Source organism: Glossina fuscipes, unplaced genomic scaffold (genome assembly GCF_014805625.2).
Source record: "Glossina fuscipes isolate IAEA_lab_2018 unplaced genomic scaffold, Yale_Gfus_2 61514, whole genome shotgun sequence".
In the NCBI taxonomy this organism is placed as follows: Eukaryota; Metazoa; Arthropoda; class Insecta; order Diptera; family Glossinidae; genus Glossina; species Glossina fuscipes.
Genome location: NW_024003726.1, coordinates 1476354 through 1494140, shown reverse-complemented (window position 1 = coordinate 1494140; position 17787 = coordinate 1476354). Strand labels below are relative to the sequence as shown.

Genomic DNA, 17787 nt, shown 5'->3' with positions numbered 1-17787 from the left:
TTTGACCAAATTTGATAAAATTGACCTCTTTTGATACAAGGACAATAGCTGTCGAAAACGGTTCGGACCCGTTTTTTGGCTACTTCCCATATAACGACGTATTTTGACCAGTGGTTATATGAATAACGATATCGAAAAAAATAGAGTAGTTTATGATATTTAATGGTGGACATTGGCCTACTACAATATGTTTACTTGTACATATCTAACAAAATAACTTGACCACTCCCTTGCTGGAAATTTATCATCGTTTTGTAACTTTATTTGTCCTGGTAACTGTAATAATGTAGCTATTATAATCGGATTTTCTCCGATTATGGCTTTTTTCAGAAGTTAAATACCGTCCCTTATCCATCAGGAAAACTATTAGCTAGTGGATTGAGTTTAGCAGAGAACTATAATTCAAATATATTATACAAAAATTTCGTGCACAACTTCAAAACAGCGAGAGAACACAAAAGTTTAAGAAAAATTTCTTTATAGAATATCTTCTGCGCAGCATTACTAAGAAGCGTTAACAACTAAAAATTAAACTCTCTATCAAATTAATATACTTTAATAGATGTATGGTTCAATTTGTCATACACATTTGTCTATGACTGTGTATTTTGATCGACGAAGGGGAGTTAGTTTAGCCAATTTTCTGTATGTCGGTCCGTGTGCGGATTTCACGATTATATTCTCAATACCACAGACATATGCTTCTACACAAATTTTTACTGACGAGTTCCTAATGATATCATATGGAAGGAAGAAATGGGAAATTTTGCTTTCGACATAACATTAGATTTCAAATAAGCCAGCTATCGAAAAATGGAGGAAGTTTCTTCTTGTATCAACGAAGGTATGGTGGGTACAAGATAATTCGGTCTAATGCGAATATACCATTTTTCGTTTGTATTTTTCAGTTTATTACATATATATATATAATTAATGGGTAATATCCTACATTATAAATGCATGTATATAATTTGTTTAATGCTAAATGCTTATATATAGATGCTAAATATATTGAAATGTATATAAGGCGTGTATGTGTGCCCGTGTGCGTGTGCGTGTGTAGCCATCCATAGCAATTGCAAACTGACCGTACCCCATACACTCACTTTGTCTGTAGCGTTTCTTAGCAATAGCCATGGCAATGAAATTTTTTCGCTAAAGCTACATCTGGTGGCGTCTCAGTGGAAGTACTAATTACCGTGCCCTCTTCTCTCTATACCCTTTTTCATCAGATACCGTTATAGTCATAGCCCTATTCGTCGAGTAATCATAGTTTCTCGAGAATCTTCGTCGAAAAGTGGGAAACGGTCTTAAAAACCTTCGGATTTTTAGGTATATCCGTAATTTTGTAAGTGAGGGCCCTATTAAGGCCATCCGTAAGCTGGAAACTTTTTAACGTCCCTGCCCTCTGCTCCAATCCCCCAGAATGCTTGACATCTGTTCACTAAGGTCAGAGTACGTACCACTTATTCATTTAAGTTACGCCGTCCTTCTTCTTGAAAACGATCCACTATGTACCTTCTCCATGGTTCTTTTTCTTCGATGCATTTCGTTTTATTCGACAGGATTTCAACAGCCTTTGTTACTACGATCACTACTGTGATCGATCTAGAAACGGTCTGAAAACTGGTTAACTAGTCTAAGATGTTATGATGTGCGCGCTATTTGAAAGTTAACTAGTCCTTAATTATTGCACGCGGTGATACTCTTGCAGAAGACAAAAAGCTAGTCGCACAGGTCTTCAAGTTTTTTACCCTTTTTTTGCTTGCGCGCATCACCCTCATTTCTTCGTTTGCTAGGTCTAACCCATTTATGTTTATGCTATGTTGCATCGTGTGAACAATTGTGGCTTTCAATCTCAAGGCTTGCCGAATAGAGGTTATCCCATGGAAAGGAGAGGAAAATTGATGGTTAATTTCAGTTTACCAATCATCTTCCCCAACGTTCTGCACTTTTCCACTTTCCATTCGAACGTACCCCACTACTCCCTTCTTTACTTAATTTCAGCGTACAACCCATTGTACCCGTATGCGGCTTGTCATAAAAATGTGGGTGAGTGTGGAAAACTAGAGTATATTTTTGCACATTACACTTCATAGCGGTGACTGAAGGACTGTGCATTGTATTCTGTTACTTTACACAATGTTGCCCCAGCCAGCTGAATACAGAACGTTGTAAGACCGTCGCCGCCCTAACTTCGTGCTCCGGTTCTATTGCCTGTTGAAAGTCACAGTACATGCTGCCTGGCGTCCTTTGCAGAGGATGGTCTAATATACCTGAATTGGGTATTTCAGATTGCCCCTCTTTCTTCGGCCACAAACACCAGACGATGGAATGTGCTTCTGTTCAATAAACACCTTTAATAATAATAATTTGCACTTTGGATTTTGGTCATCAGCATCCATTTATCAATTTAACTCGGCATTCGACTTGTTTGGCGACATTCTACGTTAGTGTGCGTAAAATCCAACATTCGGTCATCGATGCGTGGGAGAAAACTGTGTGGGGGCTACTTCCAGTTTTTCCACAGCCAGTTATAACTTTTTTCTTGTAGTCTCTCAGCTAACAATTTTTATAGACATTTGGCGAATTCGACATAAGACCTAAACTATGATAGTAGGCGAAGAATCTAGCAAAGGAATTAGCAAACAATCTTGTAAGACGCGTATGAATTTTTTTTGATTATCCTCTAATGCCTAGTACAACAACGTCCTGTTCGATAGGTCACCTTTAACAATTAGACATATAGAAGTTTCCAATATACTTAGCACAGGTAAAATATGGTTTCAGCCCCCTAAACTTCTAGCTTTACCAATGTAGGGTTTGAGATTTGAGAAACCGAAGGGTGTTTCTAGTATAAAAATTTGGGATTTATCGTAGTTTATTGTGCTGTCAACAAATGTGGAATGGGCGTACGTGAATAATTTAGAATATGTTTGCTTGATATTGTTTTTTTTTTTTTATTCAATATGTCCACGTTTCTGGCAAATATGTAGCATTCGCGCATAATATTTTTGTCTCTCTTTGGTCAATCAATACAAAAAAAAAGTCGTGTTTACTCTATACCATTATTGAAAATGAAATATAAATCTACTTTGAGAGTTCCAAACTCAGAAGATCATAAGATTACTAAAGCATCCCGTTCACATCGGCTGCAAGACCTTCTTGCGCTGCTCTCTGTTTACTACTTTCTCCTGTTACCACTTGGTTACGTCCATGGGTCACGCGTTCGCTGAGTAGCGCTTCGATTCGTACCAAGGTTTTAAAAAATTCAATTAAGTCCTCGTGGCAAAACATGCAGGCATGCTATACAAAAAATTTCCAAAAAATAGGAAAATGTGTAATCGTCCATGAACCATTTAAAAAAGATTTTCTAAATTAACATGTTTTTATTTTTAAAAAAAACTATTCTATGTAGGAACGTTCTTTACGCCTAGCATCATTATCATGCCGGACTCTTTTCTCTTCTGTCATATGTTGACCTATGCAATAGTTATTTTTCATCTTGTTTGCTACTGCTTTCATTGAGGTAGATAATGTACGTTATTCCTTTATTAACGTCGCAACAAGCGTACACTATGTTCTTTACTGTTTTTATAATTAGGTGTAGTTTACTTTCCTTCCAAATTTTTGCCATATAACAACTGTGGCATGAGCGACCAATGCGTCGCTAGACAATTATTGGGAATATTTTGGATGGCTCTGGCTTTATGCGATTGGATGCCTGCTAGCGTATGTTTCGGCTCACTTCCTTTTCGACTTTCTGCTTATAGCTTAGAAATATTTCTTTAGTAAAGTAGCCATTTCGACCCATCAATAATGTGGATGTAGTTTGCTTGTGCTGTTTTGTAGCGATGCTTTTTGACTTTCTAGTGCTCTTAGGCATAGCCGTCATAATAGCGGCATGGTCACCATATGTGCAACGTGATACGATACCACTTGACGAGTTCAGCTTGTGCGGTATCTATGAACAGAAATTTTAACGCGCTAAATATCACCTATACGCCTATCCCAGTTAGGCACAATCTATGAGCCGACGTTGTTAATTAATATTATTCCGTCCAATAATTCTACTCCTTAAAATTTTCTCAGGTCGTTTAACATATTGGCCACGAGATTGTTGGAAAGAGGCAAGTCTCACTTTTTGTATGTAGTCGCTTTTGCCTGTCTTGGTATTTCAGACGAACAAACAACCTATGATAAGTCACAAAATCGCGTATGCTCTATCTTTAATTTCTGTAAGTACGTTCGGAAGTAAGTATGACCGCTTAATCATTGCGTTCAGCGGTATCCAACCTCAGCATACTGTCTTCTAAACTATTGTCGCAATCTGACACGCGTCGATACGTCCAATTACTTTTATTCCACCTATTATAACGTTGCAGCCATTCTTTCAGAACAACGAGTTTCGCTTGCCGTTTATCCGCGCCAGTTTGCATATGGTATAGTTCGACTTTGCGAATGCATTCCTTGGCCCGCAGTTAGTTAGCACTGTACCAGCGATAACGAATTCCATGTCTACCGACACCATATGATACGCGGCGCACACTCTTAGACGAAAGAGTCAGCGTGCTGTTGAATGCCTATAGTGTACGATGATTTGTTGAGCACATATTGTCAAAAGGAAGTGTCCTGCAATATAGTTGCTATTACCTCTTTTGCCATCAAGTTTCTACGTTCTTGTTATATCTGCTTTTTTCATAAGCATCTATATGATCTTTACCCACAACTGTACTATGGGGTCTTGGGAACATGTGGTGGTGGTGCATATTTGAAGTGTAAATTATCCGCCTTCTTCTCTGCGATTCTTTGCGACCATTTTTTTTTCTGCTAGCCTTAAACCAACTCACTGAGTCTATTTTTTAACAATTTTGGTTGTGCCATTTGCTAGAGCGTTGATTTCCTCTTGAGACTTTGCTTCGATTGTTATTACAAAATTCATGATTAAAACTCTCTCTGCGAATGTTAATGTACATAACATTCTATAGTACACGGCCTAGAACTGACTCCTGAGCTACTCATCCAGTAATCCATCGTCTACTGAACTGTTCTTCACGTTCATACCGAAGTCATACCGTTAAAATAGTTAGCTATAATATTTATAAGATGATGTGGGAGTCTTCTTTCCTGGAGGGCGGCGACGATACAATACAAAGTTTCTGGGGTGAAAGCATATTTGCTGTCAAACGTTATTATTAAGTTGTATTTGTTTTCTCTTGCCTTACATCCAACGTTTTTCTTCTGTAGCGTCCGCTGGTATTTGGCGATCATATTTTCTGTGTATGCAATGTTTTTCGTTCTTCTGAATCTAAATTGGCATTCTGACGATAACTTTCAACTCTTAAGCGCTTCTTTTGCGCGTTCGCGAGCTTTGCTTATCGTGTCCAACAGGCAAATAAGGAGATGCGCTGCGGTATAAGCACCCGTACTTTTCCGGGAAAAATTTTGGTTTCTTAATGTTGAAAATATATAAATATTTCCCAGATTTTGTTAAAATGGCTTTCTTTATAGTGCTCTTGGAGATATCAGAGGGAACTGCACCTTTTTTTGTTTGATTTGTTTTATGACTATGGCTATTTTCTCTGCGGAAGTAAGTCCACTATTTTTCCGGTTGTCTATCGTTGGCAACATGTTCGCCTCTGTGGGAATAAATTCACCCCAACGAATACAAGGTTCATTGACTGGATTAAAAACTGTAAATTTTTGATAACAGATGTGTATGCCTATTTATTGCTGAGGAAAGTGCTAGCCGCCTTGACCAGTACTGCTTCACCACCATACTAAATTTTTTCGCTTATGAGCATAGCCATTTATATCTCACATTTTCGCTAAATTAGCTTCAAACTATTTGTAAAGTTTGCAGAGTTCCTGGTCTCTTTATCTTCTGGGAGGCATCCAAATAGCTGCTTAAGTATTGTCTTTGTTTTGTCAATGACTATACTTGGTCTTGCCCTATCTTTCTGCATCTTGTTTACTACGCGCCATTTTTGCATTGCTTAGCATAGTCTTCTTCGCTACATTTTAAGCAGAGTTTGCTTGTGTTGACTTTATTTTTGCCATTTTTGATTAAGTAGCTTATTTCCTGCCATCCCCTTATTTTTCAGACCTCCGATTTTATTTTTATTTTCTCTGCGTCTAACGACACTGCTTTAACACTTTAAGTTTGGCGTCAAATAACACTGTTTTAATAATTTAAGTTTGGAAAAACAAAACTGTTGTTCGTATGCCGACATAGGCTTTTCGCAACCATTTAATAGTACTAGCTATTTGTAAGCGATTGAATTACTTTCTGACCGTGGCGACTGTCTTTTATGATGTTTTTACTTTACCCAGATCCTTTATTTCACCCTTGACCATCTACCCCGCCGTAGTTTTATCCTCAAAAATCTTTTCCATCCTCCTTTTATATATTAAACTATTGTCCATCGCGTTTAAGGATATAACATGCTTTTTATTTTTAGTCTCTTTGAGGATGTCGCCTCTTTTTATGCCTTTTGATATTTTTCCTGCTTTATCCTGCTTTTCCTGCCATTACCGTCAAATTTGTTTAATTGGCGCCACTGGGCTTACTCCTGCTAAAAAGGGCTATTTCTTTGGTTGCTGGCGTTTTCCGCTCTTTATTAGAGTAACATTTGCATTTGTGTTTCTTGTTGCCTCCTTTTAGCCTCTTTTTTTAGTATACGCGTTCGGTGCGTGATCTTGGTTGCTACACACGAGTGCCTTATATGTGTGTGTGTGTGCGTGTGTTTATATGTGTGTGTGTGTGCGTGTGTTTATCTAATTAAAGGAACTAACGTTTTTATTATAAGTTCAGCTTTAAATTTGTATGTACTTCTGTCGGGATTATAGGTGTGGTTCCAAAACTCTAGAGCCAAAGATAAAAAGTCACGCAATCAGCAGCGACAGCTACAACAACGACAGCTGTCTAATTTTGCGGATGACAACACTGATAGCAACACCGTCAACCTACAAAACAAGACATCAAACTCATTTTTCCCAATTGCAAACACTGCAGAGATTAACAGTAGCACTGTAAGCGACTGTCGTCTATGCGAACTACCACAAGTAAATATCCAACAACACGCATTTACAGTAGGACACATACAAAAAGTTAAGGAATTTCTCACTCAACCCGAAGCTTCAGCAGCTGAAAAGACGATCACTAGCAATAAAGTTAATACGGATAAGAGTAGAGCAGGTTATGAGAGCAGCGCCGCTGAGACACTAAAAGAAAGTTCATCTAATCATCAACCAGTTGCTTTAATGGTGCTTGCTTTGAATAAGAAGCCTAGTGAAACCATGTTAGCTTACATAGCTAAAAAGTCTACCATAGGAACTGAATTACCAAAAAATTGCAATTCACTAAATAAAAAAAACCTAATCCCAAAACAGCCAAACTCAGTGGGAATACAGACAAACACCAACATTGCTTGCGACTTTGAATTCATAAGTGGTCTTCACAGTAATGTTGACCGTCGATATATTAATAGCGATGAACATAAGCGTGACCTAATTAAGAAAAACTTTCTGTCTGGCGGTATAAGAGAAGATAAGATTGTTGATATAAACACTATTGGCTATGGCAAAAACAATGTCACCAAATGACAAATATTTCGAAAAGCAATAAAATTCCCGGTGAGTTACAAGTGTGCAAAGAGTCACCGACATCTTTTACCTTGATAAACATGTAATATATATATAATATCGAACTAAAGTAAAAACGAGGTGGCATTCCAAATGTTCTATATAAAACTATTAAACATCTTCATTAATTTAACTGAGCTTAAACTGATGTTATTTTTTTAACGTATCAATTGTACAGTGAACTGAATACGAATTTGCACTCCAAACTTCGATAGAAATCAGAGAAAGTTTTTGTAAGTAGAATTGAAAATACTTCAAGATAATTTACATAAAAAATATCTCTGTCGTTTATTACTTTTTAAGTCCGCTGACTTATTAAAGAAATATCTTCAAAGTGTATTTTAAAAAAAGTAAATAAGCAACAAAAATATTTACGTCAACAGTCCCGGCTAGTAAAAAAGGATATACCTTAACGGAGTGTGATTCTTTGTTAATACGATCATAATGATTAAGCAGAGTCAAGCTGTTCACTATAAAAGAAATGCTAATTTTTTTAGTTGTAATCTTTCAGACTGATGCAAATTAATAAATTAATATATGTTAATTAATAAAATTAAAAAAATTTTTCCGCCACAATTGGCCATTTTTTTTTTTTTTGTTTTTAATAGACAAGCTAGACTTGTCAATGTCGCAAATATGCTAATTTGCTTATATCTTCTATAACCCACCGAATATTGGTACGCTTTAGGCAAATGTGTAAATTGACGCAAACAATTTAATTATTCACTGTAGCAACCAGATAGGAATTTTACGGTAATTCATCATAAGCTAAATGAAATATTTTTATGTTGCTGGAAATATTAAATTCTCAATGATTTCTTCAAAGCACAACGTATTTTTTGCGTTTAAAGAGAACCTGAACTATTGCCCTATTTCTAAAAAAAACATCAAATGCTTCTCCTACACTTGTTCCTGATTGTTCTTAACGTAAAAGGCTTCATTTTTGAAGATTATTGAAGAATATTTTAAATCGCAAAATTGCGCATTTGACTTTAGGTAAACGTTCTCAGTCTGTTTTAAACTATTTAATATAGCTTTATATTTTGTGTCTGTGCTCTTGAAAACTCTAACGACTTATTTTTATAAAAAAAAAAAAAAAACTTATTGGCCAGCGTTTCGCGTGGGTTTTACTGTTGAAACAATAAATTGCGTATAATAATCTTCTCGAATGCCTATTTTCAATCTCTTGCCTTGTTAAATCTGAATAGTCCTTAGTTGAAGTTTTACGAGGTATTTGGATATTAAATTTCATCTAATTTTTATCCCTGCATGCGGCATATCTATTAATTATACCACAATTTTTGTTTTACAAGAAAATAAGTATCGGAAACAAACATAATATATTTTATTATTAATTTTGATTCTCAAATAAGTTTTTTTTTCCCGCTTGTATTAATTTTGGCAATAATCCTTTCATTCATTGTAATGGGTTTCCTTAGCCGGGAAATTACTCAGGCCTTGTTTTGTTTTTGTGTCTATTTGTTTCCAAAAAATTTATAAGGAATATAAGCATTAACTAGGTGTTAGAAAAGTAATGTTTCATAATATTATGTCCATGTAGTTTCCCTGGTAAACATTCCCCAGGTCGCAAAATCGCAGCAATCTGCTTCAAACTTGAGAATCAGTACTCGCAAGTTAATATTGAAAATGGGCTATAGAGCGCAAAGTATATTATAATGACAAGTTTTTTTCTCGATTAAGCACTTCCCGCCTTTTTAGGTTTTTGCTTATAAATTGCAACAGACAGGCGATATAAATTTCCACTTTTATTCTACGAAAATTGAAAAAACACCCGCGCAAGTTTTTTTGGTCTTTTTTAAGATAGTAGTGTTTTGAATATTTATTTATTAAAAATTAATATTAATATTTATTCATTCGAATTATAGTATAATTTTTATGGGTACCCTAAGCTTTTGCTTTGTACACGTTTAATACAGTATAACGTAATGTCAAAAAAAGTTTAACAGAATATTTGGCGATACAGTAAATAGGAATGAAATAGCAAGTAGTCAAATGGTAATTAACATCGCTACTCCTGTCCCTGATAACAGAAACAACAATAGTTCCTGAGACTTTACTACTTTGGATATTGAATTTACTCTTGAGTTCCCTATATTTGTAGCTCTCTCTGATTGTATATACTATGTATATTTTATTTATAAAACGGCATGTATTTCTTGAAGTTGAAAAGCGAAGCAAAGGAAACCTGTGTCATAATTGAACTCAATAATTATACTTGTATGTATAAATGCGTGCTAAACACCTTATTTATGTTGTTATATACAAAAAGTAATGTAGCGCTTTAACTTGGAGCAAAAATCGAAAAAACATTATATAACAGCTTAACCTAGGAAATAAAAAAAGCGATATGAGTTTGAGGTTTCCCGGCCAAAGTCCTGTGCGAAGGAACCACAAAGACGGAGCAGATTAACGGACGAGTTAATAAGAAATTTAGTAAGAGTATTGTATAAAGTCTAATTCTTGGTGGAAAACTCTATTTTTGACGGCTGGCGACTAGGAGAGTGGCATACACTGATGAACAAATTAGAAGGATGGACTGACGCAATTTTTAGTAAAGATGTGATGTAGCCCCTTATAACCTTCTGCAGGATAATTTGCTGTTTTAGCATTTAACTACAATACAATGAAGCACTCGAAACATTTGTCAGTAAGCTACTTGGTTTTATAAACAAAAATCTTCAGTGTGTTTGCAAGTATGTTCCAAAAAAGTTTGGAAAACGTTTGATCGTTTGATACTAGATTTGCTGCCTATATTGCTTCTGTATATTGTTGTCATAACGCGTATTTTATTTATTATTTGTTATTAAATTGGATTTGGCCTTGCATTTGGCCTTATATTATGGTCTTGCAGAAACAACAGGAATTTATATATGTTTGTATATAAATTGTACTTGACCAATTTTAAAAGGATCGAGAGTAAAAGTTCCCCACGAGCGATAGGCTGCTAGGACACCTTTTCTATATGTGGGGACGCTCCTTTTATTATGACAATGGCGAATACTTTTGGATTATAAGTCTTAATGAACGTCGTGCGATACCATGTCGACCAGCGTAATTCGTTCTACCCTCTTCCTAGATGTTATGAGGATCACATCCGTTTCTTGTGCCGGTCAGTTGAATTCTACCGACAAGAGCCATGTGCAGATTATCGCGATGATATTATTAGCCTGGAATGTAATGTCGTATCAATCGTTTGCATTGGTTTTCATTGTTATCTTATATACCTGTCCCTAAAGGTCGCCATTTATCTCCTCCAAAAGTTTGCAGAATGCATTTTGCTCACTTAGAATTATGACGCCTGTAAATTGCCTAAATTTTCTTTATGTGCAATCTTATAACCACGATATGCGCTTGTTTGCCAGCGCCTTTTTGCTCTGTTACATTTTCTTTAGTTACATCATCTGTCCATCAATATACTGGAGTCTACTTTATGGTGAATTTTCTTGCTGCCAATGCTCACAATTTTATTTAATATTAATTATTTTATGTTAACAAGTAAAGAGCATGGTTTTATTTCTTGCCGTATAAACAAAGCCTCTCTTAGATCAGCCTATTATTCCTCTCTTTAACTTGTTGTGTTTGTTTATGACATTGGTTACTATTTTTATTTTTAATCTAGATTTCTGCTGAACTATAAAACCAATCTTAAAACTATGGTGTAGAACCAAAACGAGTCTTCGTCCGTTCGTAAGGTTTCTCTTATTAAAAATTTCAACGATGGGTTAAGGATTAAAAAATATATTCCATAAGAAAGAAAAATTTATATTAACTAACTCTTCAAGATTTTTCTTTGATATAAGATAAAGTTACAAGGCAAAGTGTACTTTAATTCCATAAAAAGCAAAAGAAAGACCACATGCAGCACCATTAAAAGGTTCGAAAAAGAGTATCTTGGGTTACGGGCAAGTTTCATTTTATTTGTTTTCCTTAAAATGTCAAGAAGTATACAAAAGGACACGGCAGTTTCTCAAGAAGTTGGAAATGTGCTTGTAAAGTTAAGGAGAGGGAAAAAATCTTACGGTGAAATAGCAAACACAAGGGGAATTAATCGCTCTACTAATCAAACTATTACAAAAAACTACAATGCAATAAACTTACAAAACGGGAAAAACGAGATATTAATAAAATTGTAATGAATGTACCCATAAATAGTGCTAGAAAATTATGAGCTAATCAATATGCATCCCGAAAGGGTTTCAAATACTTAAAGAGCCAAGGATTTTCATAGGCATCCATAGACATGCATATCCAAACCGCGACGGTCCCTCCACCGTGCTTTTCAGTTGGTAATAAATTTTGAATTAGTTTAAGTTACTAAATTATTTAAATCAGCTTGGAGAAGACTTGACTTGATATATGCTGCCTATGAATAATATATGACTTAATAGCATAGTTAATTCAAAGAGAATCAAAAATTTTAGGTAACTCACTCTATTTTTCAATATCACTATCGCTCTTGTAAAGTGTGTGTGCAATAGTGAGATAAAATTATACTACATAGTGTTTGAGAATATAAGACGGAAGCACCCAGACCCGGCGTACAGCAATACTTTAGTCATTAGAATCCTTCTCAGAGATGAGAATGAATATGCTATCATTTAATTGGTGCAGATAGGAATCGGGAGATAAAACTGAATGGAATTCAAGTTGAGTTGAAAAATTAAAACTTTAAAATCATACGATTATCGATAGTTCAATAATTATTGTTTGCTGATCGTTCTCGATATGGACTTTTACTTCTACTGTGGCACCTGCTTCCATATGACTGGTCCATATTTCTTGTTAAAGCACACATATCCGTAGGAAATTTATTAAAAGTTTCACAAATGATTATGGTTCCTAAAAGTAATTTTTCAAGGATATTTTCTGGTCGATCCATTTTCGATCGAAAATTTATAGGCAGGTTGTGTTTGCTTTTAAAGAAGTAATATTTCCGAAATATTATTTACTGTTTTCAACAAATTGGAAATACCTTTCGTGTTAGTAAAGCATTTTAATTTTTGAGTAATTTCTGTTAGCAGATTTTCCTGGAAACATCTATACCGAAATTTGTACTGGCTAAATAAATCAGCGATCTTTGCCCTTTTGAAATGGGACACGTTCGACAAGCTCGTATTTAACACAATATTGTATTGTGTATGTAGGGTTATATTGTATTATATATAAGGTTATCTATTCGTGGTCAGGATTTCGCACTCTGTTTCAGTAACATGTGTAGAACACTCATTCATGATCTCATATGTTTGGTGCAATGTTTGTCATATTACAAGATGGATCGTTTTCCACACGCTGAACGTGTTAACATAGTACAAATTTATTACCAACTTTATCCACTACGCTGCTTATCCATAGAGTTTGAGGCTATTTTACGGCACGTTATGGCGTATTTTCCACTTGGATTTGCGTCTCCATCCTTACAAAATTCAGCTAACATGCGAACCGAAGCCAGCTGATCACGCAGTGGTTGGAAAATACGCTCATTGAATGCGCGAACAACAGCGTTTGGATTCCGATTTTTTGCATCGAATTTTTTTCACTGGTGAAGCACACTTTCCGCCTGGTTAATATGTGAATATGTAAAATTTTTGCATTTAGGACAGTAAAAATCTACAAATAATTGCCGAAAAATGGTTGCATTCCTGAAAAACCCATCTATGGTGTGACATTTGTCTGAGAGGTGTGATGGGTCTGTACTTTTTTGAAAATGGCGATCGTACTTTTTTAAAAATGGCCGTATATTAACTGGCTTTTACGATCCCGATGTATTGTACCAGGACATCCAACGGGTCAAATCCATTCATCATAACATTTTCGACAAACTGTATTAATTTTAATATCTTTCATAGCAGAGCTTCCTGTTCAAGGAGTGAAACGATCAATAATTGTTAGAAAATATCGTTGATCTTCTGACGGTAGAAGAAACCCAACTACGTCCATGTGGGTACCTTCGATTTGTTGGGATAGGAAAATTTCTAAAAGTCGCCTGTTACTTTATTTGACAGACACTCTTGGCAGTTTCCAGCCTATTTGTCGCTGTCGTGATTTATAGAGGGCCAAACAAGACATTAGAATATTAATTTCCGTATGGCCAGTCATCCATAACTTGAGAATCTGCGAAGTATGGCAAAAGTAGTTTTTCTAAAGTCTGCCGTGAAATAAGGTCTTGCAGTATCTGTGAAAAGGTTAAAGAAAGAATTTTTTGTTTAAGCGGGAAGTTTGAGTTTGATTGCAAAATCTCTTTCAATTCGTCGTAATTATCTTTAACTGCCAAAAATTGTTCATAACCAGTCGAATTAAATTTTTCAATTCGACACAATGTGTGCGCCACAACATCACTGCCTTTGGATATATGTCTAAATACCTGTCGTAAATTGGGTAATGAAGCCCAAATGGGTCCACTGACCCAGACGTAATGGTTCAGGGTTTGTGTTAAAAGCATAAACAAAGGTTTACGATCTGAAATTATGTACGATCTTCCTTCAAGCATATGATTGAAGTCGCGAATTAAGGAGTATACTATCAATAATTCTCAGTGATATGCGCTCTGCTTAGCCTAGGCTGTACTTCAGTTTTTTAAGGGGAAGGTTAGCAGTTACCAGTCATTGTCTATTGCCCAACCACGCCGCCGTTAGCAATTTTAGAGGAGTTAACTTTAAGTGCGCGTTGGGCACCGTCTTTGGGATGCAAAAGTCAAATGCTGCGTCAACTTCTTGACTATAGATGAAATTTAACATTGCTAAGATTCGTCGCCGTTCTTCAACATTGGCAGGCTTGGGAAAATTTATTATGTTTTCAACCGTATCTTTTTTAAATTGTATTCTCAGGTGATTAATAACAAGGACAACACAATTACTTTAGCTTGTCCAAAAAAATATTTCTCTTGGTTGATTACAATTCCATGCTTTTGAGACAATTAAAAATTCTTCTCAGTGCTCATGGCGCTAAAGATACCATATAGACAGAAAACAAAAATTTTGTGTTCGAAGAATATGAAATGTCTGCACGGCGTTACGAAGACCACCACGCATGTTAGAAGCATATATATCCTGGATGACAACTTAAAGTAACTACAGCTGTTTTGCAAACGCCATCCATATAAACATCAGCTTGACAATAAGCTCTGACTAGATTCAAAGCAGTGAAAATGGCGCATCTATTATGATACATACGCCAATCAATAATAAATGGTTTATTGTAGCGTTTAGGAACTGCAATTCTATTAAACTGGCGTTAATCTCCACAACATCGCCATGCGCTGCTCTTGTTAGGTTCGGCGTGATGAATACTTGCCCATTGGGGTCGAGTATGTACGTATAGCCACGTCTAGTTTTTCAAGGTTCAGACGAAAATATCTGGACTGGTCGATCTTTAGCTTCTATATGACGATAGCCAGTTTGTTCCAAGTGATTGATCGATGTCTTACAGATGCGTAGTGCCCGAAAGTAGTTCTGTGGATGGATTGCCGTCTTTATGGATCGTAGCTGTGTCAAGCGAATGTTCTTTTGACTTATTTTGAATGAATGGTGAAAAATCAGTCTTGCCAACACTTTATTTTTAAGATCAGCAGGTAAATGGATGAAATGCTATTATATATAACACCACCTATTGCAAATTTCCAATGAAAGCCACCACGAATGAGACGATCGGCAAAAAAATGGAGAAGCGCAAAAGTCTTAATTTGAGTACCATTGACTGCATATGAACCTAACGGAAAGATCTCGTGTCTTCGACTGAAACGATTTGGAACTGCAGATATATCAGCTCCAGCGCCAATCAAAAAATACCATTTACAATAATAATTTTCATAGAATACGTGCCAAGATGTGACATTTCTGGGTGCCATTACTTCCAAAAACGAAATTAGGTTTTTGATTGTATGAGGTGAATACACTTGTCTTCTCCCCGAACTTGTTGTGACACCAGCACCATTTGTTTTGATAAGGACCTGATTTAGAATGACTATTGAAACGTTGTTTTTAATTCAATGGAAGAGGGTCTTGAACATAAATCTTCAAACCTATTCTGTGCCGGAAATATTTGAGTTTCTCCTGCCGTCTTTGTGATGACATTTTGCTGCTAACGTTTCCCTTCTAACTTAGAACCATCTTACCCGGTGTACATACTTAAAATAAGTAAATAAGTATTTACATGAAATCTGCGAGGTCTTTGTAAAAATAAACCGAAAATATTCTCAATAGATTTATAGATTTAAAAAATAGAACAGACAGGTCACTGTATACATCACCACTTTGGTGTTTAAAAGATTTTGTTAATCTTCTTTTTTTTAATAGAAAATATATATGTGTTCGACTTCTAAAGTCAGTGGACTGCAAATTTGCAGCAAACTTGTTTTGCTCTCCAAAGTATGTTTGTCAATTTAATGAATAGTTAAAACGTCCGGAATTTACAAATAGCCAACAAACTTATGATAGTAAAGATATAAACTAAGCAAATTATTAACGATGTCGTTTGATGTTAATTTAATTTATTTTCTTTCTATATTTTTATGTCCCCGCAGAACTTGAACGGTCATCTCGTATGAAAGAGCATCGACTACAATATTCAAGATCAAGAGGAAGAAAAAGTTAGCTGAACTCTTATAGGCAGCGAAAGAATGAACAAGTATACTAATGTTCAAATACGTATATAAGATATGCAAATTCGCTTATAAGCGAATTAATTTATCTTGGAATTCACTTATACTAACACCTATAATATAATAATATGTACATTTAAGCTTCAAGAAAAAAGTTCCTATTAAGAAATACTAATACAAACGTACATACTTATACTTAAATGGTGATTAACGTGAAAACAAAAAATTCATATAATTAGTTTTAAGGTCGAAAATCTTCTCGGTTTTCTAATCATAAAACTAAAGTGAACGGAAGTTTAAAGATTCATAACATCTTGAAAGTAAGCCAACGTGTTCCTAATATATAAAATATAACCTTAGAGTTAAATCGAAGTTTAAATTATAGGTATATTTAAAGTTATATATGTACATATATACATTAATAAAAGGTAAGAGCAAGCACCTAAATACATCTAAATATATCTACGAATACAGTAAAACGAGGAAAATTTCTCTATAATATTTCTATGAAAAATAAAAAAAAGGAATAACCGATTATACAATTTTGGTAGGTAATAGATTGTCTGGAGGTCTGCACGACTTTACGTTCCAGTTTTAGTTTGCACACAGACATAATAATTACTAACCCCCAAATTGACAGGTCTATTCCAGTTCGAGTTAGTTAAAAAACTGTCTGCCTGCTGCTTCGGTAACTGGTATAAGGTTACTTCTATGTAATTATGCTGAAGACATCTACACAGACATTCTATCAAAATGACCTCTACAAAAATAAAAATTTTTTGGAATATTAAAATTTTTTTTTTCAATTTTTATTTAAATATAACTTAAAAACAAGTTAAACAAATCGAATAATTTCATTGTACTGCAAATTGTTTCCCGAGTTTAAGGAAGATCATGTATCCACTCCTCCTAAAGAAGTATTTTGTAGACCAGAAATCTTCATTTTTATTCTATTACTTTGGTAAGTTTAAAATTGTTATCTGTGCAACTAGTCTCGGGCAATTAAGAACTTGACATTACGCAGAGAAAATGCATTTCGATAGTTGGCGAAAATTAAAAATTCGGACGTAACCGAATTGTGTTTCTTTGCTTTTCCTGTTGTCCTTGTTTCTGTTTGTAATTTTAGGATTTTTTTCACTATAAGTATTTTGTGTCGACCGCAAGCCAAATAGAAATGTGATTTTGCATTTGTGACATCTCAACTGATTTGCTTTGCATTTTTAACGAAACCTGTATTACTGTTGGATTTTTCTTTTATTGAATAAAAACGTGCAAACAACATTAAATATACAATGAGCCAAGTTATTCTCATTGACGAGCAAAGGAAGAAAACTATATTCTATATTAATATTATTATATTATATTCATCATTATGAATATTATTTGCTCATATGGCAAATGAATCTCACTCAAAATTTTAGCAAATTATATATTATGGTTTGGAACGAATATATATTTACCCACTGTCTACTACCCTATATTATAATATACTTGATATTTAGAATGCACGTATATTATAAAATGCA

General features: G+C 35.0%; 1 protein-coding gene across 1 annotated transcript in view; it reads left to right on the top strand.

Annotated features, from left to right (window-relative positions):
• The window catches only part of LOC119643670 (zinc finger protein 2), a 29231-nt gene extending 12656 nt beyond the window's left edge, over positions 1-16575 (top strand). The window contains exon 5 of the mRNA XM_038043068.1: positions 16184-16575. Within this exon, the coding sequence (XP_037898996.1) occupies positions 16184-16207 (24 nt within the window). The 3' untranslated portion in view covers positions 16208-16575. The remainder of the gene's footprint in view (positions 1-16183) is intronic.
• The last annotated feature ends 1212 nt before the right edge of the window (positions 16576-17787 follow it).